General features: G+C 42.9%; 2 protein-coding genes across 3 annotated transcripts in view; both read left to right on the plus strand.

Moving 5' to 3' along the window:
• The window catches only part of JAGN1 (jagunal vesicle mediated transporter 1), a 34,804-nt gene extending 26,775 nt beyond the window's left edge, over positions 1-8,029 (plus strand). For both annotated transcript variants that reach the window (XM_068106277.2, XM_068106278.2), the window contains exons 2-4: positions 5,891-5,992; positions 6,999-7,072; positions 7,301-8,029. In XM_068106277.2, coding sequence (XP_067962378.1) covers positions 5,891-5,992; positions 6,999-7,072; positions 7,301-7,656 — 532 coding nt within the window. In that variant the 3' untranslated portion in view covers positions 7,657-8,029. The remainder of the gene's footprint in view (positions 1-5,890; positions 5,993-6,998; positions 7,073-7,300) is intronic.
• A 13,769-nt stretch (positions 8,030-21,798) lies between these two features.
• LOC137420838 (uncharacterized) overlaps positions 21,799-23,961 on the plus strand; it is a 91,357-nt gene continuing 89,194 nt past the window's right edge. Inside the window, exon 1 of the mRNA XM_068106276.2 lies at positions 21,799-21,856. The gene's annotated coding sequence lies outside the window, so the exon portion shown is untranslated. The remainder of the gene's footprint in view (positions 21,857-23,961) is intronic.

Genomic DNA, 23,961 nt, shown 5'->3' on the forward strand with positions numbered 1-23,961 from the left:
GTGGTGAACAGCTGTTTTAAAGACTTGGAGGGTGGAGTGGGATTGAAGAGAGTGAGGGAGTTTGTTCCAGAGGCGGGAGAAAAGAGGAATGAAGGAGTGAAGGTGAGCAGAGAGTCTTGATTTTGGCAGTTTAACCAAAAGAGGGTTGCAGGCAGATCTTGTGCGACCTGTAGGAATATTTGCGGGACAGAGCCCAGAGAGAGCTGGGGGGGCAAGGCCAGAGAGGAGTCGGTAGAAGACGGAAAGACCACCAACCTGCCTGCGGTGAGTGAGTGAGAGGCCCTTGGAGTTAGCTTCATCGCGGGAGATTCCAATGATTCTGAATGCTTTGGTTTCAACAGCGCGAAGGTGAGCTAGGTGTGAGGCAGGAGCATCAGCCCACAGGGGAGAGCAGTATTCCATGTCCAAAAAGTCCTTTAAGAGGACTCTCGTTGGAAGGTTGGCTCATTAAGGACTGCAAGGAATCGCGCGTGGTCAAGAGGACTCGCTGGGGAAGGTTGGCATTCAAGAGGACTGTGCGGGGAGGACTTGGACAATTCACGCATTGGCAAGAGGACTTTTACGGCGAGTGCATTGAGAGCCTTGATTGTATTGGCGTTTCGAGGCTTGGAACGGTATTCGTTTATTACGTACGCGGCTACAGCCAAGCCAGCCGATAGCGAATATTCCAGCCATGTGGATAAAACGCGGTAATAGCCTGCGAGTGATTAACCGCCTGCGAGTGATTATCCGCCAGAGCCCTTCCCTACCGTTCGCCCCGCAAGTAGCCCGGTGCATCCCAACGACACCGTACGAACTCCTCTCGGCTATTGGAATCCATCTTCACGGTACGAGCTGGGGAACGGAGAGAGAGAGCGGCACGGAGGCCATCCCTGGACGCGCTGGTGACCATCAACCTGTTCATCTTTAATCCCCGTGTGAGTGTCTGTGTGTGAGACGGGCCCGTTTGTCTGGGGAATAGACTAAGACTGTCTAAGGCTGCCCTGTGTACTTTTCCTTCCTCTTTCTTTCTTGTACATTATTTTGTTTCCTCTTCTTCTTCTTGTACAAAGTGTAATAAATTGCCCTGTTCTTTCTGGTTTCTCCTTAATCCGATCGTCCTAGCCTTTTCTCCATTGGGTAAACGTGGCACGATCGCAACTGCTTAGAATCGGGTCTAGTCACTTGTTAACAACTCGGATCGCGGATCGCTACCCACTCGGCGTTTCCATCAATATCCGTGTTTCGGGCGGGAGTTATTCCCTTGTTTCCGGCCAGCGTTAGTACTTAGGTAGTAGCGAATCCCTAGGCCTAAAAAGCCTACCTAACGCCGTACCGGGAAGGACGTTATAACTTCCAGGGTCGCGTCGGCCAGATAAGAGGACAAGGGGATTAACCCCCTCTTGATAAGGGGAGAGCCGACGTTTCGGAGATCCATAACAATACACACACACACACACACACACACACAGTTTTGCTTTGATCTGTTCAGCGGTTTCAGGGAAGAAGATGTTTTAAGGTTTTCGTTCAATCCAAAATGACTGCCAGGCCACATTTATAAGGAAAAGACACATACACCATTATGCGTCTCCCCTTTTCCTGGAGGGAGAGAGGATGTCCTGTTTTTTTGTTGTTGTTGTTTTTTTCTTCCAATAATTACATTTGCACACATTTCCTTCATTTCTCAGCCAAGGGGTCAAAAGTGAAACTAAAATTGCATATTTTGCCTTGCCAACCCCTCGTATTTGAGATTATAGAGACAATATTTTGAGGTAGAAACATTTAAAAAAAAGAAGAAAAAAAAACGGTATAAACATTGTTGCAGATAAAACATTGTTTTGGGTTTCGAAGCGTTTTCGGGATTTCTTTTGATGGGGAGGGCCAGGGATGCCGGGGGGGGGGGGGGGGGAGGAGGGGGTGGACATGTCAGAACAAATCACAAATTACAAATTGTTTTTTGACTTGCCATGCCTCTGTATTTCAACAAATCGAAACAATAATTGGCAAGATTATGCCTTACCATGGCCCATACATATTGAATACACAAAGCCTGGTTAGGGTGGCTCGTTTGGGATCCCATGGTCCTGAGTTCGAATCCTGGTCGGCCATTGAATTAACACCAGGTGGGGTTGACCCAGCCTGTCATCCTTCCAAGGTCAGCGAAATGAGTAACAGTGTACTGGTAATAGGGGCACTGCACCAGCAACACAACCGCACCCTCAGACAATGATGCTACATGTAGTCCTGTGCTGCATACAAAATAAGAAGAAGATTGAACAGACAGACAAGACAATACGTGACTTTCAAAATGATGTTTGGATGCTAACGAGGCCTTTCACGCATGCGCTGTGTGCGTTTTCAGTGGCTCGCTTCTGTTCACTGGAACACCTTTAACCTGCCATTGACTAGCACGAAATATGTTAGTGTTTTAAACACAAGGTTCAACATTTAAGTGAAAGATTGGCAATTTCAAAATGGTCAACCATAATTGTTGTATTCCTCAAAAAAGGAAAAACTCATGAAAATATAGGAAATATCCATGGATGTGACTGAGAGGTGTTTAGTTCCTATCGTTACCTGTTAATACAAGCGAGCGACTGCAGTGGATATATAAATCCACACACAAACTTCTCCCCTCATCCAAAAAATGTAGTACAATTTGTCTTTTGGCCCCAGAACCAACAAAAACAAACAATATAATTATAACAGCCCTCATAGCTCCCACCCAACCTCCCCCCCTCCCCCTCCCCCTCCCCCCCCACTCCCCCCAACATGATTTGTCATACATATCATTTAAAACTTACCCTGTACATTCACAAGCCACAAATATGTCCCTCCCGTCGGTGTTAAGAAGCTCCTGAACCAGATACGGTGTCTTCCTGATACATACAGGGAAGTCTACTGATACATCCAGGTCCCACATAAATATAGCTGCCACAAGCTTTGTGTATTTTCACGCCATGAAGACAACCTTTGTGAAGAGTTGCTTACCTTTGCTCGTTAATGACGCACAGCATCGTCTTTCCAATTGCAGACGTCCGTTAAATAAATTGCCGAGCCTGCCATGTTCACAGGAGGCACTTCCACAAGGTTCAAAGTTCATTCACTGGTAGCGATCCATCGGGGGTTTGTGTAGCACAAGCCAGTCCACTCGGGCCTTGCAATGGCCCTCACAGCCGGGACTTTGCAGTACGGGCAGTTGCCTGTTTGGCAAACTGAGAGAGTTCTCCAAATCTTTCATTGTGCAGAGACACAGCCCTTTCTCTCAGGTGCATGTCCAAATTGTCCAAGTATCTTCGGATTATTTTAGAAGTTGTGTGAGGCATTTTAGGTTACAATCCTTATCTCACACACGATATACTTGATGGTGTCCCAAACACCACCGTTCAATAGTTTTTGTGCATGCACACCAAACACTCCACACACAAATTTTGGATTACATCATTTTGAAAGCCGCCTTCACTTTAGTACTTTTTGTCCCCCGTCGCACCGCGGAGCGAAAGGGGGACTATGGTTTTCCCCTCCGTCCGTGTGTCCGTCCGTCCGTCAGTCCGTGCGTGCGGGCATGCGTGCGTGCGTAAGTGAAGGACCGCATTCGAATTTGGTGTGTGGGTGCAACCCACGTCAAAATCCAAGATGGCCGCTGCCATGTAAGTCTGATGCCATGTATGTCTGAATCTTGTGAGCTGAATATCTTGAAAAATAAGCGAAGTACCAACTTCTAATCTGGTGTGTGGGTGTATCTAGGCATAAGGAAGAACGCTATTGAAAATTGGGTCGCCACGTTAAAATCCAAGATGGCCGCCACCATATATCTGTCTGAACCTTGTGAGCGAAATATCTTGAAAAATAAGCGAAGGACCAACTTCTAATCTGGTGTTTGGGTGTATCTAGGCACAAGGAAGAACGCTGTTTAAAATTGGGTCGCCACGTCAAAATCAAAGATGGCCGCCACCATAGGTGCATGTCTGAACCTTGTGAGCGAAATATCTTGAAAAATAAGCGAAGTACCAGCTTCTAATCTGGTGTGTGGGTGTATCTAGGCACAAGCAAGAACGCTGTTTAAAATTGGGTCGCCACGTCAAAATCCAAGATGGCCGCCGCCATGTATGTCTGAACCTTGTGAGATGAATATCTTGAAATAAACGCGAAGTACCAACTTCTAATTTGGTGTGTGGGTGTATCTCAGCATAAGGAAGAACGCTATTGTAAATTGGGTCGCCACGTCAAAATCCAAGATGGCCACCACCATATATATGTCTGAACCTTGTGAGATGAATATCTTGAAATAAACGCGAAGTACCAACTTCTAATTTGGTGTGTGGGTGTATCTCAGCATAAGGAAGAACGCTATTGTAAATTGGGTCGCCACGTCAAAATCCAAGATGGCCACCACCATATATATGTCTGAACCTTGTGAGCGAAATATCTTGAAAAATAAGCGAAGTACCAACTTCTAATCTGGTGTTTGGGTGTATCTAGGCACAAGGAAGAACGCTATTGAAAATTGGGTCGCCACGTCAAAATCCAAGATGGCCGCTCCCATGTATGTCTGAACCTTGTGAGATGAATATCTTGAAATAAACGCGAAGTACCAACTTCTAATCTGGTGTGTGGGTGTATCTAGGCATAAGGAAGAACGCTATTGTAAATTGGGTCGCCACGTCAAAATCCAAGATGGCCACCACCATATATATGTCTGAACCTTGTGAGCGAAATATCTTGAAAAATAAGCGAAGTACCAACTTCTAATCTGGTGTTTAGGTGTATCTAGGCACAAGGAAGAACGCTATTGAAAATTGGGTCGCCACGTCAAAATCCAAGATGGCCGCCGCCATGTATGTCTGGGAACCTTGTGAGAACCTTGTGAGATGAATATCTTGATAAATAAGCGAAGTACCAACTTATAATCTGGTGTGTGGGTGTATCTAGGAATAAGGAAGAACCCTATTGAAAATTGGGTCGCCACGTCAAAATCTAAGATGGCCGCCGCCATATATGTCTGAACCTTGTGAGCGGAATATCTTGAAAAATAAGCGAAGTACCAACTTCTAATCTGGTGTGTGGGTGTATCTACGCATAAGGGAGAACGCTATTGAAAATTGGGTCACCACGTCAAAATCCAAGACTTTGTCAACTCGCATCACTTCACCGACGGGGGACCTAGGCGTAACGCTTGTTCTTTTGACTTCAGAAGTGGTCAAAGATCAAAATCAGATGCAAAATTAAGTTTTCTGGCCTGCCAAACAATTATAGTTCAACAAATCCAGAGAAGGTGGCACAAAAATACCTTGTCAGTGCCCCTGTAGACAAAAGCAGTTAGACATTAGTCTGGCATTTCCTTTTCAATTGCAAGGGTTGGAAGTGGGGGGAAGTCGATGCAGGAAACACCACTGGTCTTGACTTCAGCCAAACAGCCACTGACATTTTGAGGAAGTGATGTAACTTCCTGGGGCACTCTGGATATCGATGACACCATATTGTGAAGTGGCTTTTTGCTTCGCTGTCAGAGGGGCAAATTGGCGAGAAATACCCCCCTCGAGCCATCCTTCACTCTTCTACTCCCCCTATGTAATGCCAAACTAAATGCAGTTTACCAAACAGTAAATAATCTTCTCATGCTTCCCCTATGGGATGCCAAACAGTAATAAGCAGTAAATGCAATTTGGTTAATTTCCCAATACACTTTGTGGAGGCAGCCATGTCTTGCCATTGTGAGTTCCTGATTGACTATGAAACTCATGTGACATCAGCAGTTCCCAAGTTGAATGTCATGTGAAAGATTCTGTAAGATCAGAATCAGATATCGTAATTCTTAGTTTTTGATATCTCAGTTTAACTTGTCATTTGCATTAAACAGAAAGTACTTTCATTTGTTCAATTGTGATTGATCTATGCAACTGCTTTGCAGAGAGAAAGAGACAGTTGTCCGTGGAAGCTACGGAAGGGTGACGAGCATGGACGGTCGGGATTATCGACATAGGGAACAGATAGCAGCACGCTACCAACAAAGGTGTGTGGAGAGCTGATTACGGTAATTGATTGGGCTTTAAATATTATTAATTTGAAATGAATACGACAGTAGATTAAATAGACAAATTGCAATATTGACAGTTAAAACTGATTTGACAAATTGGTAACAAGAAAATATATAAAATCGACAATTAACCGGACTTATTTTGAGTAGGTGTACTTTCAGAACAACTTTTCTTTGCTTTCATTGAAAAATTGTTAAATTCTTTTTTGAAAACATTGTTCTCTAGAAATAATACATTTTGAATAGGAAAAGGATTCTGTTCTGTTGTCTCTTGAACATACAATCACTTTATGCTTTCTCTAAAATTTGGTGGTTCTCCAAGTTTTTGATTTAGATATTGGAGTTTTAGTCCCGGGGGGAGGAGGGAGGGACAGAACACATTGATTAATCACCTTGCCTGTGAAACACCAGGATTAACAGCTTATAGCTGTGTCGGGATTCAAACCCAGGCTAGACAGCTTAGAGGGGAGTGTGCATACCTCGAGGCCTTCCTGCTAGCCCAATTTCATCCAATGACTTTGTAATTGTTCAGCTATCATGGAGTGGTAAAACAGATATCTTAAATGGGTGAAATGTATAAAATTAAATCGAAAGTGATTGGTCGTGTCTGTGTCTTGAGTGCTCTGTCATCAATACTGTGCACACCATGTGATGCACCATATGTGTGAACTTGTAAAATTTTATGAATGATTAATATTTAACTTTACTTATCAAATGATAAATGTGTAAACTTACCGTTTGTGATCAAGAGGCATAATTTGGGCCCTTTTGCATTTTGCTGACCGTTGATGAAGGTTGTTCGTTATTACCTACACCTACAGGCAAGAGGAAGCAGTGGAAGAATGAATGGGCATTCCAGGCGATTATAACACCCGGAAATTGCTGTTCGCAGAAGCTGCGCCTTTTTGTGGTTTTGTACTTTTTGAATAAGTGGTAAAATGCTGTGTTTGTGGATTCTCAACTGCAACCTTTCTATTCTCAGTGTGAAGCTCAAATTCAAGGTTCGGTGGTTATCGTGCTTTCAGCTGATCTTCTGGGTGGTTATTTCAGCACTGGGTAACGAACCTGTTTCTGACCTCTCTCCTTCCTTACATCCATGTTATTGTATCGTTGTTTCACTTGTCAATGTTGCTCCTTCTTTGTCCCCCTTTCCTTTCTCACTCTTTCCTCTATGTTTAGCTTTCTTCACCTATCATCCCTCTTCTCTTTCATTTTGTGTATTTGGTTTGATGATTTTTTTCATCTTGTAGAAATCTAACCGCCTCCCTCCCTTCTCATCCACAGGCACATTTTTGACATTCCGGCCTCGTTGGCCGACTTTATACCTTTGCTCCCCTTTGTCATCCATACTTTCCCTCGTCTCTCTTCCTCGCAATAATACGCCATATCTTGCTGCCTCTCTTATTTGTCAAGCTCTCTGTGGATTTGGGCCTCTTCTATTTGGTTTTCTCGAGACAGTTGGAAGTTGGGGAAAACCAAAGGCGGCCGGAGCAATCGTGGGAGAATCTGGAGAAAACACCTGGGCTTGGGACTTGGCATTGTTTTTTGGGCTTGGAGTCCATACTGTGATGTTAATTTGTTGTAAGAAGCTGATGGGTGTTTGGGGAGATGGAGTGGATGGGAAGAGCAAAACTGAGTGAAAGAGACATTGCTGAGAATAAGATAGCAGGATTTAGGCAGGAAGAGGGCAGCAGAGATTGCTGGGAGCTGCAAGGAACCTGTATATTGATGACCTTTTCGACCAGATATTAACAATTTGGGGAAAAGAAAGAAAGGATAGCCCGATAACAGATGGAATAACCGTCATTTGGGAATCGTCTGAGATTTAGAACTGGGAACATATGGTCAGATAATGCAAAACCACTGATGGCGGATATGTGCAGCAGGAAAAAAAAATTGGGAGGGAATCGAAAGAGAATCTTGTTGGTTGACATTTCTTTATTTATTTTCACGGTTTGTTATTACTAGTACTGTATTTCTCTTCAGCTCTTGAAGTAAAGGAAATAAAATATATCACTTTGTTGTCTCTGTTCTTAATACAATTTTGCAAAATAAAGTATATTGTTCCAAACGGTCAAAGGGAAAGGGAAAGCTGAAGGGAAAGGTGTATGCTGCATGTGTGAGAAGTGTTATGATTTATGGGAGCGAGACATGGGTCATGAATGTAGAGCAGCAACGAAGGCTGGAAAGGGTGGAAATGCGAATGGTTCGGTGGATGTGCGGAGTATCGTTGAGAGAGAGGAAGACAAATGATGAATTGCGAAAGATGATGGGAATAGAGCCTGTGATTGATGCTGTGAAGAGGAGCAGGTTGAGAGGGTTTGGTCATGTGTTGAGGAAGGATGAAAGTGACTGGTTGAGAAGAGTGATGGAAATGAATGTAGAAGGAAGTAGAGGACGGGGAAGACCGAGAAAGACTTGGCTAAAGATGGTGGAAGAAGAAATGCGGACAAGGGGGTTAACAAGGAGAGATGCAGAAAATAGGGCAAAATGGAGAAGATTGTCATGGGGACCGCAAGGCCAACCCCCGCTCTAGCAGGGAAAATGGCCTTAAAATGCATGTTGTTGTTGTTGTTGTTCCAAACGGTCAACATTGTTCATTGTATTTAAAACTAGTATTCAACTTATTTGTTTTGTTTAGTTAGATGACCTCTCCCCTTGTATCGGTGGAAGGGAAAGATGCGTTGTGAATGTAGTTACAACTATCCCCATTGTCCTCTTCCTCATTCTTCAACTCTGATTGAGACATATCGCAAATAGAAGGCGAGTGGATAACGACACAGAATATATCACTGAAGAACACATACAGGTCAGCTTAAGTGTCTTCGGAATCATTTAGAGATGATAAACATAAGAGGTTAATGCACTTTAATCAAAACTGCTCAAAAAAATCAGAAAATTGTGTGATGCATTTCATTTGTCACTGTGAATCAAGAATTGCCATTCATGTTTTTCTGCGATACTGTGTGAGAACGGTCTCTGGGACATTCAGCTTCCGCTGCTTTCTTCTGTTTTCAGAGGAAAAGTTGGCAGTTTCGACTGTTCGGCGTCAACAAGTCAACAAGTGTGATGTCTGATACAAAATTCCCATGGTATCATGAAGAGTGTCAGCACCCGACAAGGTGCAGCAGATCTCGTCATAATTATCAAATACCAGACCCATAGGTGCATTTTGCCAGGTTCCATCAGGACATGCCTGATCCCTTTCTTGCTGAACTCGTGATATTGTACACCGCTCCTTTCCTATTCCATCTCCAGGCACTGCAAAAACGTCATTGCCGGGCACCGAAGGGGGCTCGGCAATGACGCACGCTGAAAGGGAGTACTCAGTTTTCACTCCTCTGGTTGTTTGTTGTCCACCGCTCCTTTCCTATGCCATCTCCAGGCGCTGCATATCGGCATTGCCGGGCACCGAAGGGGGCTCGGCAATGACGCACGCTGAAAGGGAGTACTCAATTTTCACTCTGGTTGTTTGTTGTACACCGCACCTTTCCTATGCCATCTCCAGGCGCTGCATATCGTCATTGCCGGGCACCGAAGGGGGCTCGGCAATGACGCACGCTGAAAGGGAGTACTCAGTTTTCACTCTGGTTGTTTGTTGTACACCACACCTTTCCTATGCCATCTCTAGGCGCTGCATATCGTCATTGCCGGGCACCGAAGGGGGCTCGGCAGTGATGCACGCTGAAAGGGAGTACACAGTTTTCACTCTGGTTGTTTGTTTTCTTGCTTTCTTGCTTTCTTGTTTTCTTGTTTGTTTGTTTGTTTGTCCTGGCGATATCTCAGCCATCCTTTGAGCTAGGAAGCTGTAATTTCGGCACAATAGTGAGCAAGTCCTTTGTCATAAACGTTTTTTGTTTTTTTTGATTAATCAATTAATTGAAGAGTTATTTAATTATTAGCAATTAATTAAGTACTTATACATTTCCCTTCTCTTCTGCTATTATCTCAGGCACCTTTTGAGTTAGGAAGCTAATATTTGGGCATGCCAATGACCAAGTGATTTGGCTGCAAAGCCTATTTTTTATTTATTGATTAATCAATTAATCGATTAATTATTTAATTATTCGATTAATGACTAACATTTTTTTTTTAAGTTACAGATTCTGATGAAATGGTGGCGGTTTATGTGTTCTATTAGTGAATTGATTAATTGTACACCGCTCCTTTCCTATGCTATCTCCAGGCATTGCAAAACGTCATTGCCGGGCACCAAAGGGGGCTCGGCAGTGACGCACGCTGAAAGGGAGTACTCAGTTTTCACTCTGGTTGTTTTCTCGTTTGTTTTCTTGGTTGTTTGTTTTCTTGTTTGTTTTTTCCGGGCGATATCTCAGCCATCCTTTGAGCTAGGAAGCTGAAATTTCGGCACAATAGTGAGCATGTCCTTTTGCAAAAACGGTATTTTTTGTTTTTTGATTAATCAATTAGTTGAGGAGTTATTTAAATATTAGCGATTAATTAAGTACTTATTTAATTAATCGAATTTCCTTTCTCTTCTGACCATTAACTGAGGCACCTTTTGAGATAGGAAGCTGATATTTGGACATGCCAATTACCAGGTGATTTGGCTGCAAAGGCTATTTTTGATTTATTAATTAATCAATTAATCGATTAATTATTAAATTATTCGATTAATGACTAAAAATTTTTTTTTTTTTAAGTTACAGATTCTGATGAAATGGTGGTGGTTTATGTGTTCTCTGACTGAATTGATTAATAATTTAATTTTTTTATGATTATTATTTATTTATTTTCATTATTAATCATTTATTTATTTTCTTTCTCATTTGGCCAATATCTCAGACACCTTTTGAGCTCGGAAGCTAATATTTGGACATGAGTGACCAAGTGATGTGGCTATCAAGGATATTTTTGATTTATTGATTAATCATTTCATTGATTAATTATTTATTGATTAATTAGTTAATTATTTAATTTTTTATTAATGACTTATTTAATTAAATTTCTAAAAGATACATCTTCGGATGAAGCACTAGTAGTCAGGGGGTCAAATGCATATTTTGGCCTGACCTGGAAAGTGGTTCTAAAGTTTTTTTCTCAGTGTTATCATGTTATATGGGTATTGTACTCTATGAAACTGCATGATGGCATTCTCCCATCATTGAGCATTTTCATATAACAGGCTTTATACAATTGCGGTTATCGGGACGCAAAACACTGGCTTTAGAGGGGTGGGGAAAATAGAAATACCCTTATATCTTTGCAAGCATTCAAGCTAGGGTCTTGATTTTTTGCATATGGGTGTATCTTGACCATACCTATTCGTGGGTCAAAGGTCAAAGTCATAGGTCATGGTCAAAGGTCAAATATCTGGGTCAAACGTGTACAACTCAGCATTGTTTATACACTGTGATATATTTCTCATTATACTGAACCTGTATCCATTGTTATAACGTCTAATGTCTTGTTATAAGGTCTCATGAGCTCAATACTGAATGAAGAAATGCTAGACTACATAATATTTTTTGAGTTCTTTATGATTTTATGTTCAAAGATTACATCAAATCTGGTTGCGTAAATGATCTGTATATGGTGTAACACAACTCCCACAACTCTCCCACAACATGTTCTACAGCATTTCACCAAAGGGGACCACGTTGTGGGGCACATTGATGGCATATGGAATGGAATCTGGTCTGATATGCTCATCGAGACCACGTTCATGAGATATGGCAAAGGCAAGCACGGCATAATAGGCATCACACTTAACCCCAAAGCTTTGAAATCTTGGGCATTGAGCCTACATGTCTGCGGTCAGATAGCTACCGATGTAGCTGAAATGCGAGGTGATGAGAGTGCAACCAGGCAGGCAAGCGTGCACAAAGAAGAAAGCAAATCTAGGATAAAATCTGATGCAAAGGATCGACAGGACATAAGAGTGAAGATGGCCCAGTGCATACCACCACTTGACCACTAGCAGCACCCAGAGGGATCAATTGTGAACATAGTTACTGGAAGGGTACAATCATCTTCAACAGTTAATGTTCACAAATCAATTGAAATCGGGAGCAAACAATCCGGGGAATTTACAGAGGCTTTACCTCGAGGCTTTCATCACAAGATTGAAAGAAGGATAACTTCAATGGCAGACACGAAGAAGTCTGTAAATATCGGCACACAGAAGGTTTTTGATACAAACCTAATCTACAGTCGTGTCATATGTCTGCAGGCCAGTAATAGGGATATAGATATTGACCATCTGATGTCCCATGAATTGGCTCCACTGCCAACGGCTCTTTTTGTAGACTCTGGTGACATGCGGATATCCACATCCAAATCCATCTTGAAAAGAGATATGAAAATTGAGGTGTCATCAAGAGTAGCCCAGGAAGAAATAGAAGTCACTGTCATTGATGGGTGTGCCCTTCTCTGGATACCTGGTTGGCCTGCTGTTGGAAATGTGCAGACTTACATTGATGCCTTCAAGCACAAAATAGCAGATAAGCTCTCCAAATATGATGTATATCTAATCTTTGATAGATACAATGATTTCAGCACCAAAGATTCAACACGATTAGCCAGAGGTACTGGCAGGGTGTATCAATTAACACCCTCAACACCAATCCTCTCCCAGAAAGCAGTTTTGACTGTTACAGGCAATAAGAAACAGCTCATCAAACTGATATGTGAGGACTTGCAAAGTGATGAAGACTTTGTTCAGAAACATACACAGGAGCACACACTTTTGATAACAGGACAAGAGGAAACTATCGAGATTAGGAAGGGCAATGTCATAGAAAGACGTGATCTGTATACCAGTCATGAAGAAGCTGACAACATTATAGTGCAGCAGGCATTTATGGCAGCTTCAGAAGGGGCATCTGGTGTAGTTGTGGTGGCTGACGATACAGATGTGTGGGCCCTCCTGCTGCACCACTATCTGGAGCAGAATCTTGACATCCCATTTATAATGCAATGTCCTATACATGGACGAAGTGTCATAGACATCAAGGCAACTGTTGCCCAATATACAGACCTCATTCCAAACCTTCTTGCAGGACACGCCTTATCTGGATGTGACACTGTAGCAGGATGTTTTGGCATCGGGAAGAAGACGATGTTGAACACTATAAAACAGCACTCACTGAGTCTTCTTGGAAAAATTGATGCATCCTGGCCTGATATAGTGAAGCAGGCAACTCAATTCGCTGTTGCTACTTATGGTCAGAAAAACTGCCATACACTTTGTGAGGCTAGAGCAAAGGTATGGACGACCAGAATAGGCAAGGGGAGCAGCATAATGCCAAAACTCTGTTCACTGCCCCCAACTGATGCTGCTTTCCAGGAAAATCTGAAAAGAGCACACCTACAAACTTTTTTGTGGAAGAATGCTTTGAGGCTTGAGCCTCAGAAGTTAGACCCGTTAGAGTATGGATGGAACAAAGATGGGGATATGCTGTGCCCAACCACAGTTCCATCAGGATATAAACTGGTCCCTGAGTACATCCAAAAGATCATCAGTTGTGGTTGCTCCAGTGACGCACCATGTGAAAGTGTTCGATGTGGATGCAACAAAGCAGGAATGACTTGCTCAGTCTTCTGTGCCTGTCAGCAAGAGGATGCAGTATCAGTATGTCACAACAGGGTGAATACTATATCACATGAGAGTGATGATGAAACAAGTGGTGAAGAAGATGATGATGATTACAATAACTCTGATAATTGATGATGTTTATATGATCTAAGAAAGATTTAAAAACCAAATACATAATATGTACAAGTTTCGTAACCTATGAATATGTATACCATATAAAAATCATTCATGTGGCCTGATTCGATGTGATTTTTGAACAAGAAATCATAAAGAACTCAATAAATATTATGTATTCTAGCATTTCTTTATTCAATATTGAGCTCAGAAGACATATTGAGCTAACAACACATCAGACATTATAACAATGGATACAGGTTCATTATAATGAGAAATATATCACATTGTAATACAATGCTGGATTGTACAAGTTTGACCCAGATATTTGACCTTTGACCTTGAACTATGACTTTGACCTTTGACCCACAAATCGATATGGTCAAGATACACCCATATGCAAATATGCAAGACCCTAGCTTGAATATTTACGAAAATATAAAGGTATTTCTATTTTCCCCAACCCTGCTAAAACCAGTGTTTTGCGTCCTTATAGCCGTGATTTTATAAAACCTGTTATATGAAAATGCTCAATGATGGGAGAATGCCATCAGGCAGTTTCATACAGTACAATACCCATATAACATGAATACACTGAGAAAAAAACTTTAGAACCACTTTCCAGGTTCAGCTCCTGGCCCCCTGACTATAGTGGTTTAGTTATGCTATTAGCCAATTGATTAAGAAAATATTTAATGATAATCTTTTATCGATTTTAATTACCAGCAACGGTAACCGCCCTAAGGGCGGGTCTTCAATTGGGAAGCCGAAATGAAAAGGCAAAATATCAGAAATTGAAGGCAGAAATTTTTTTTTTTAAACAATTCATGTAAACATCTGTCAAATCATATCACACGTAAATCATCAAAATCAAAACAGTATCTTTAGAATTTCAATAAAAGCCACATCACTGTTCATATCGGTAAATATTATTCCATTGTGTTTCAAATCATGATATCACTATGCGCTTTTCTTTAGGGAAAGGAGTTTAATGATTTTGTACCTCTTCTTCAGCTTAGAACTTCAGGATAGACGACATTGCTGATAAAAGTTCCTTTTCTCGAATTGCACGAATATGTGAATTGTGATTGTGTTTCATTGTGATGTTTGTGCGGTGACCGGCGGTGTGTACAAAGGGCAGGGACTTAATCAACGCGTGCTGATGACTTGCGCTTACTGGGAATTCCTCGTTCGTGGGACACTGTCTCAAGCCCCAGTCCCCATCACGGATGGGGCTCAGCGGTTTACCCGAGCCTGACGGCGAAGGGCAAGGTACACACTGGCCCGTCCAGTGTAGCACACGTGTGGCCCCGTACATCGAAGGGCATTAAACGTTCATTAAACATTAAACGTTCATTAAAGGATTACAAAACGAAAAACATTACGAAATTACGTTCACACCGTCACGTCAAACACTACCGTGAACACGTACATCGTCACAATGAGAACATCGTCACAATGAACGTTATGCGAACGCGAATGTTATACGGGAGTCCAAACCTGAGAATGCTGGAGACCAAAGCTGAAATTGGGAAAACTAAATAGCCTATTTTACTCCCAGGGGTCCCAGGATTACCCTCCCAAAATATCTTTCCGATCGGTTCAGCAGTTTTTATGGTACCTTCGAACAGACAGACGGACATTTGGTGAATTATAGTAAGATGCAATTAATGAATCAATTATTGTACACCTCTCCCTCCCCATGCACTCTCTATGTATGTGCTGCACTGCGGTATTGCCGGGCACCGGAGGCGCCTCGGCAATGCCGCGCTGTGGGATATTTAATTATTTGGCATGGGGGCGATGTACTTTGAATGTATTTTTACTTGTTTCCATCTTAATTAGTTTAGTCTCCCATCCAGGAAATTAGAGCTGTCTCCCTTGACATTTCACGTGCCTTCGATACGGTCTGGCACCCCGCTCTGCTCACCAAACTCTCCTCCTTTGGTATCCATGGAAATCTCCACGCATGGCTGGCGGACTTCCTCTCTGGTCGTAGTCAACGTGTGGCCCTGAATGGGTTTCTCTCATCTCCTCTTCCTGTTCAGGCTGGAGTTCCCCAAGGTAGTGTTCTGGGCCCTGTGCTTTTTCTGGTCTTCATCAATGATCTCTCTGACTCTCTTGAAAATCCTCTCTATCTCTTTGCTGACGACTCTACTCTCTGTCGCTCCATTCCTCATCCCTCAGATCGGCAGTCTGCAGCCTCCTCACTCTCTGCAGACCTGGACAAAATCACAGACTGGGCAAACAAATGGAACATGTCTCAATCCTGATAAATTTCACACTCTTACGATGTCTCTCCGAAAAGACCGACTGGAAAACCCTCCCATCCACTTTCTGAATAATCCTCTCCAAGAAGTTCTGTCACTCAAGCTTTTGGGTCTCACTATTTGCCATGATCTTTCCTGGGAAAACCACATTTCAAATCTGGCCTCCAAAGCCAGTCGCCGACTGGGCATCCTCTGTCGTGCGAAGTCCTTCCTTGGCACACCTGAGCTCCTCACCACATACAAGGCTTTCATCCGCAGCTCTATGGAATACTGCTCTCCCCTCTGGTCTGGTGCTCCTGCCTCACACCTAGCTCGTCTTCACGCTGTTGAAACCAAAGCGTTCAGAATCATTGGAATCTCCCGCGATGAAGCTAACTCCAAGGGCCTTCCACTCACTCACCGCAGGCAGGTTGGTGGTCTTTCCGTCTTCTACCGACTCCTCTCTGGCCTTGCCCCCCCAGCTCGCTCTGGGCTCTGTCCCCCAAATATTCCTACAGGTCGCACAAGATCTGCCTGCAACCCTCTTATGGTTAAACTGCCAAAATCAAGACTTTCTGCTCACCTTCACTCCTTCATTCCTCTTTTCTCCCGCCTCTGGAACAAACTCCCTCACTCTCTTCAATCCCACTCCACCCTCCAGGTCTTTAAAACAGCTGTTCACCACCATCTCTTATCCTCCCCCATCCAAAACCTTGATCTTTTCTACCCCCGCTAATTTCGGTCCCCTTGTGTTTTATACCTCTCCCCCCCCCCCCCCCTTCCCACGCCTCCTGCCCCCAAGCCCTCTCCCTCCCACACTTCTCCCTGCTCTCAAATGTTGTGGTTTGTGTGCTTCCCCTTCTCTCCCCATCTTGTCTTCCGCTCCCTCTTTTTGTGTGATTTGTTTGTCTGGTTGATTTGTTTGTGAAATAAATGTTAGCTCTTTCACGAGCCTCGATTCAGTATACAAAAAAAAAAAAAAAAAAATCTCTAATTCCTCTGCACAGTGATAATTAATTGAACTAGCAACGGTACCGGCCCTACGGGTGGGGCTTCAATTGGGAGGCCCAAATTAAAAGGTAAAATCTTACTATAATTCACCAAATGTCCGTCCGTCTGTCTGTCTGTCTGTCTGTCTGTCTGTCTGTCTCCATTCAACAGTACCGTAAAAACTGCTGAACTGATCGCAACGATATTTTGGGTGGATAATCCTGGGATCTCCAGGAGTAAAATAGGCTCTTTATTTTTCCCAATTTCAGCTTTAGTCTTCAGAATTCTCAGGTTTGGACTCCCGCATAACATTCGCGTTTGCATAACGTTCATTGTGACGATGTTGGCGGGGGGGGGGGGGGGGATTTGGGTGAACGTGTGGCGGGAGGGGGGGGTTTGGAATGTACGGGTGGTTGGAATGTACGGGAGGGGAGGTGGGAGGTGGGGGGGGTGGGGGTTGGAATGTACGGGTGGTGGGAGGGGGATATTGGGATGTGCAGGAGGGGGGATTGGGATGACGACTGCGACGACGACGAAGACTGCGACGACGACGAAGACTGCGACGACGACGAAGACTGCGACGACGAAGACTGCGACGACGAAGACTGCGACGACGAAGACTGCGACTACTGCGACGACGAAGACTGCGACTGCGACGACGAAGACTGCGACAATGACGAATGCGACGGCGACAACGAAGACTGCGCGGACGACGACTGCGCCGACGAAGACTGCAACGACAAAGACTGCGACGACCACGATCGCCCGACTTACTTTACAACGACAACGACGACGTCTACACGGCGAGGTCTACGACAACAAGAAGAAGAAGTTTCAGCTGAAAAAGAAGAAGGAGCACTTGTCGATCTGCTACGTTAATGCGAAAAACTTTCAATTTACTTCCGGAAGGCCACCAAACATGTGAGATTAGCTTGTGTGACCGTGAGAGTTGCTGCGGTGAGATTGTCGATGAAATTGTGAGACACTCCAAAAAATAGTGAGAGTTATACCTTGCATGTTGCATATCTTTGTGAACTGTTTTCACGATGACGCGCAGCCAGTACGTTAGGCTCAGCCCTACTTACTTTATTAGTCCCCTACCGGTGTACACCGGAGGGGACTATAGGTTTGCACTCCGCCCCTCCGTCTGTCAGTCTGTCCGTCCGTCACGCAAAGAACAGTTTTCCGGACTTTTTTTCCTAAATTCTTAATGCTAATGATTTCAAACTTGGTGCATGGTTTCCTCATGATAAGTTACAGATCAAGTTCGAACTTCACGACGTTTCGATCATTTTTGACAAAGTTATGGCACTTTGAACTTTGGTAATTTCCCCAACAGTTTTCCGGACTATAATTTGCAGTGCGGTAAGTCAAAGCTGTTAATATTCCTTGTGCACAATATGCTGTAATCGTGGACTGTTCTTTAAAATGCTTTCCTAGAATAAGCATCAAGTCAAAAACGTTTTCACTGAATAATGTTTCCATTAACACATCTATATAAATAAATGAGGAGTGTCTGTGTGTGTGTGTGTGTGTCTGTCTGGATGTCCGCTTATAACTCAAGAACTACACATCGGAGAAACGTTTTAGACACAGATTCGGAATCAGAATAAAATCCCGGTGGTTATAGGCTACTTTTTATTTTAATGGTTAAAAAAACCGGGCCTCATTTGTAATTGTGCATTTGACAAGTGAACATCAGGTAAAAGTTCAAACTGATCAATACCCTGACGAAGGCGTGGCCCCATCAACGTGTCACGAGGGAGGTGCCGGTGAACCCTCACGACCAGTCAGGGCCGAGGCGTGTTCACCGGTAGGCGGAGCGAAGCGCGCGCGGGTTGATTTGCAAGGCGCGTGATATAAGCGCCGCCGCGGACTACTTCAACAGATGAGCCAGGAAGAGAGAAGGAGATGAGCGGGAGACGAGGCAGATGAGACGAGAGCAAAGAGAGAGAGAGAGAGAGAGAGAGAGTCGGTCCGCTACCACGACGACATGGACCGCGCTGATGATGCCGGCAAGATATTCTTCCTCGATGCTCCTGGCGGGACAGGAAAAACATTCCTCATTAATATCATCCTGGCCAAGGTTCGTCAAAAGTCGGAAATTGCTCTGGCTGTGGCCTCAAGTGGAATTGCAGCTACACTTCTTGAAGGAGGAAGGGCAGCACACTCAACTTTCAAACTGCCTTTGGATTTGACCAAGCAAGACACCCCAACCTGCAACATTAGCAAGAATTCAGCAAACGCCAAGATCCTTCAACAGTGCAAAATCATCATCTGGGATGAGGCTACTATGAACCACAAGCAGGCATTCGAAGCAGTGAACAGAACACTCCAAGATATTCGCAACAACAAGAAAATCATGGGTGGTGTGACAACTGTTCTGGCTGGAGACTTTCGTCAGACTCTCCCAGTCATCCAACGGGGCACAAGAGCAGATCAAGTCAAGGCCTGTATCAAGTCTTCTTATCTCCTCTGGCCACATGTGCAAAGACTTACCCTGAATACCAACATGAGAGTCCACCTTCTTGGTGACAACACTGCAGGGGAGTTCTCAAGCCAGCTTTTGAAAGTTGGCAATGGCCTATACCCTCAAGATGCATCAGAACAAAAAACTCTACCATTTGGACAGTTTGTTGAAACAAAAGATGACTTGATCAAAAAGGTCTTTCCCAATATGGAGACCCAGTTCCAGGACTCATCATGGCTTGCTGAAAGAGCCATTTTGGCCCCCAAGAACAATGCTGTTCAAGAGATCAACAATTTGCTCCTCCACCAACTTCCCGGTCATGAAAGACATTATGATTCTCTTGACAAAGTGACAGATGAAGATCAGGCAGTAAACCTCCCAACTGAGTTTCTCAACAGTCTTCAGCCTCAAGGACTCCTAACACACAGGTTGATTCTCAAGGTGGGAGCACCAATCATGCTTCTGTGGCGGACACAATGCCAGCGGGTCATAATTCCGCGCACCAGTGGGTGACGCGAGCGACCGGACCTGGAAGCAAGGCTCGGGCCACGCCCGGAGCAAAGGAGTCATGAGGCTCAGGGTTGAACTGTAATACATGCCCCGCCTTTCGGCCGACCGGCCACGCCCGAGGGCAAGGCGTGGCCTCGGGACATATACGCGGGCTCGAAAGTCGAGCCCGACCAGTGCTTACGTGCGAGCATTGAATAAAGTGTTTGGTTTTGTTCAACGCGTGGTGGCCTACCTTCTTGACAAACGAGCTGTGTGTGCATAGCACCATACTTCTAAGGAATCTTGATCCACCAAAGCTGTGTAATGGAACACGATTGACAATCGAGCAAATGATGCCGCATGTCCTAGAGGCAACCATCCTCAGGACAATACAGAGGAGAGAAAGTATTCATTCCAAGGATGCCACTTATTCCACCTGACCTTCCATTCTCCTTCAAGAGGATTCAGTTCCCCATCAGGCTATGTTTTGCTATGTCCATCAACAGGGCGCAGGGGCAATCAATGAAGGTTGTAGGCCTGAACTTCACAGAACAAGTTTGCCCATGGCCAGCTGTACGTGGGCTGCTCGAGGGTTGGAAAACCAAGCAATCTTTATGTCTTGGCACCAAGTAAGAAAACCAGAAATGTTGTATACCAAGAGGTTTTGAGAAATTGATAATTGACAAAACGTCATGTAGGAAATGTACTGTGATATTGCTCTAAAATATACATGTTCTTTTCATCATATATTTGTATTATTCTTATTCAACCCGGGCGAAGCCGGGCACCTCAGCTAGTTCTTCATATGAGGCAAGAATACATTGAATTCACATAGTTTACCAATAAATCAACAATACATCTTGGGAGGTTGGAGTGTCACTTTACCATATGCTTCTGTGCGTATAATCTGCGTGAATACTTCTTTAAATATGTATCTGATACTCTGCCCTCTTAGCAGTATACACAGTACGCGTCAGAAGTAACCTAGCTTCCACGGTCCGCGGATAACCCTGTCAGGATAACCCGGTCTCACATCATCCACGCCCACATTCAACCGTGCATAAATTTGCATATTTAATGAGGTTCGTCTGTCACACTTTGGTTTCCGTGCGATATCTCCACCAAATATTGGCCGATTGCAACAAAATTTTTTACACACGTGTCTCGGCATAACTCGGATCAAGTTTGAAAACCAGCATCAACTGGTGGAACAACTCGGTTTTCTTTGTAATGACGCTTTAAAATTCGCCCATACCAGCTAAAGAATGGTTTATAGTTTTGGATTGAACACTTATCAACGAGGCGAGGCGTGTACACCGGAGTCCCCTATGGTAGGGGACATGTATTGCAGCGCAATACTTAGAATGCTTGTTTTATTTCAAATGTTTGAAGGTTCGTTTCCAACGAACTACCCTTTTTCACTCGTACGGCTAAATAAACACAGTTCCTTGTTTATTGATTTGCTATCTATCTTCTTTTTAAAAGCAACAACAGAATTTTCAAAATGATCGTTCCTGTAACCCTGAAAGATTTAACGCTCCGTTGAAATTTCCTCAGAATAAGACCATCGAGATGGCAATTCAGGCAATATTTTATCAACAATTTCCTAATCATGGTAATTTCTTATAATCACCTTATATTTTATCCTCTTAATATTATATTTAATCCTAGTTTGGTATAATATAAATAATTGTCAATTTCCAATTGTGATTATTACTCGATGAATTCTGGTGGTGTAACAGGTGACGGTTTCATTGATTATATAATAGTTTAACAATTATTTTACCTTTAAATCCTTGCCTCAATTTACGTCTCCATAAATTGAAGCATATAAGTCAATAATCGTCTTTGGCGTTTGGATTATATTCTGGATTGCAAAAAAAGGAAAAAAAAAGAAGCTGCCTTTGAATTTCACGTCACGGCTCCCGGTAGTTTTTTTTTTTTTTCTTTCGACGAGTGCAACGCATTCTGAGGTAAATATGATTTGGTTTTCCCCTCGTAAGCATTATATTGTATTATATTACATTATATTGGGCGATAATTTAACGATGGTATCAAAGACAGGATTGATCACCTTTTTTAAGTAGCATTTGTATTTACACTTCATATAAATAATAAAACGAACGGAAATGTGTCGAAAGGAGGGAAATTTAAAATGTGGATTCGTGAGACTTCATGGAGATTTAAACACGTTGGATATATTTTGAGTAAACGTGGCGCGAAAGCAATTAGGCCTATACGCGGGAAATGTTTTTTGTTTTTAAAAATAAAATTTGCCTTTTTCCACTTTGCTGATCGAGCAAGATGTAACTGTAAGTGTAAGTGTGCGGATACACGAGATATTTTACCCTGAGGACTTGAGACACCACCGTGTTGTGATCGGAGAGAGATGAGCAACGGCGTTCATGGTACACATTGATTTAAATTAAGCCGGCTGTCCGATATGATTGTTCTGGAGTTTGGGTGAAGAGTAACAGTCTCAGTGAGGTGTAAAGCTAAGAGATGTGGTTAGTTTACCAGGGAGGTAATCTGTGTACTAGCAGGGGTACCTATTTACTGTATTTACTCTTAGTATTACGGATTCGGGAGTACAGTACTAGCCGGGGTACCCGCCGTTGCTTGGTGCTGTTTTAATCCTGTTCACATTTTGCAAGTTCATAATAAAATTAATTATATTTTTGAGCGGTGAAGCCGCTTCAATATTTGACCATGTCCTTCCGTCAAAAATGAAGAAGAACCTTTATAAACCACCGTGTTTAATTCTAAAGGGTAATTCCAGTGGGTTCTCAAGGTCGATTCTAAAGGATAATTCTGAAGGATAATTCTGAAGGATAATTCTGAAGGATAATTCTGAAGGATAATTATTTTCTCAATCAAGTTTTTGATTCTCATTCAGGTTTTTGTAAATTCCATTAGCATGAGAAAAAACAAGAGACTTCCACATTGCAGCACAGTACTATTTAGCGAAGTTGAACTATGTCTGGAGAATGTGCATGCCAAATTTCAGCTGGATCGGTCAAGTAGTTTTTATGTGACACCATACTTGTAGAAAATTAGTTATTTTCCGTTAAATAATTTTTCAAAGTGTCCTTTCCTGAACACTACTTATCTAAAATAAATGAAAGTGGTGTCATGCAATGTATTACCTGCTCTGATTAAGTTCTAATGATGAATGTTTCAGCATATGCTTGTAGGCAGTGGATGTATAGAAATAGAAATGTTACAGCAAAGGGGATCACATAGGTCTAAATTTTCCGTTAAAAAGTGTCATTTCCTGAACAAGCAATTATTTCCCACAAGCAAAGTGATAAGCTGCCATAAGCCCACCGGTTGCAGGTATGATTATGAGCTTGTTAACATAAATACCCAAAAAAAATTCAAGCAGTTATTGATCCTGCATTTTCCACATACTGCTGTTAAATCTGGTATGTCCTTTCCTGAATGCAAAATTTTAACTATATAAGAAAAAAACCACCTTTAGAGGCCATTTTTCCCCGCAAAGCGGGGGTTGGCCTTTTTCGGGCACCGTGGTTGTTGTTGTTTTTGTTGGTCCCCTTTTTGAAGCAATGTTTTACGGCCGGATGCCCTTCCTGCCGCCAACCCTTTTTGTCGCCTTTTACGACACACAGGGAATTACCAGTGAACTGGTACTCAATTTGCCGACCTCGGAAGGATGACGGGCTGAGTCAACCCCCTGGGGTCACATGTGCTTATTCACAAAAGAGTTTTCTTTGAAAACCAATTGACCATTTGAAATGAAACATAGATGTAAATTAACAAGGGAAGGAGAAGTGGGGAAATAATATAAATGCCAATTTCACAGTGTGATAAGTCCAATTATAAAATGGGCATATTGTAGATCTTCCTCCTGAAATAATATTGTTTTCCCAACAATAGACACAGAATGAATTTAAAGCTTAATTCTTGCATTACCAACAAGTATTAGAAATCTATTTGTTTGAAACAAAATGTTCAGGAAAGGACAATTTTTAACATGATTATCATGTTAATATCTTCAGCAAGACGAAATTCATACATGAACACACAAAATGCATAGATATGTAGGCCTACAAGAACT

The sequence above is a fragment of the Myxine glutinosa genome, chromosome 2 (genome assembly GCF_964187855.1).
Source record: "Myxine glutinosa chromosome 2, kmMyxGlut1.1, whole genome shotgun sequence".
Taxonomy (NCBI): Eukaryota; Metazoa; Chordata; class Myxini; order Myxiniformes; family Myxinidae; genus Myxine; species Myxine glutinosa.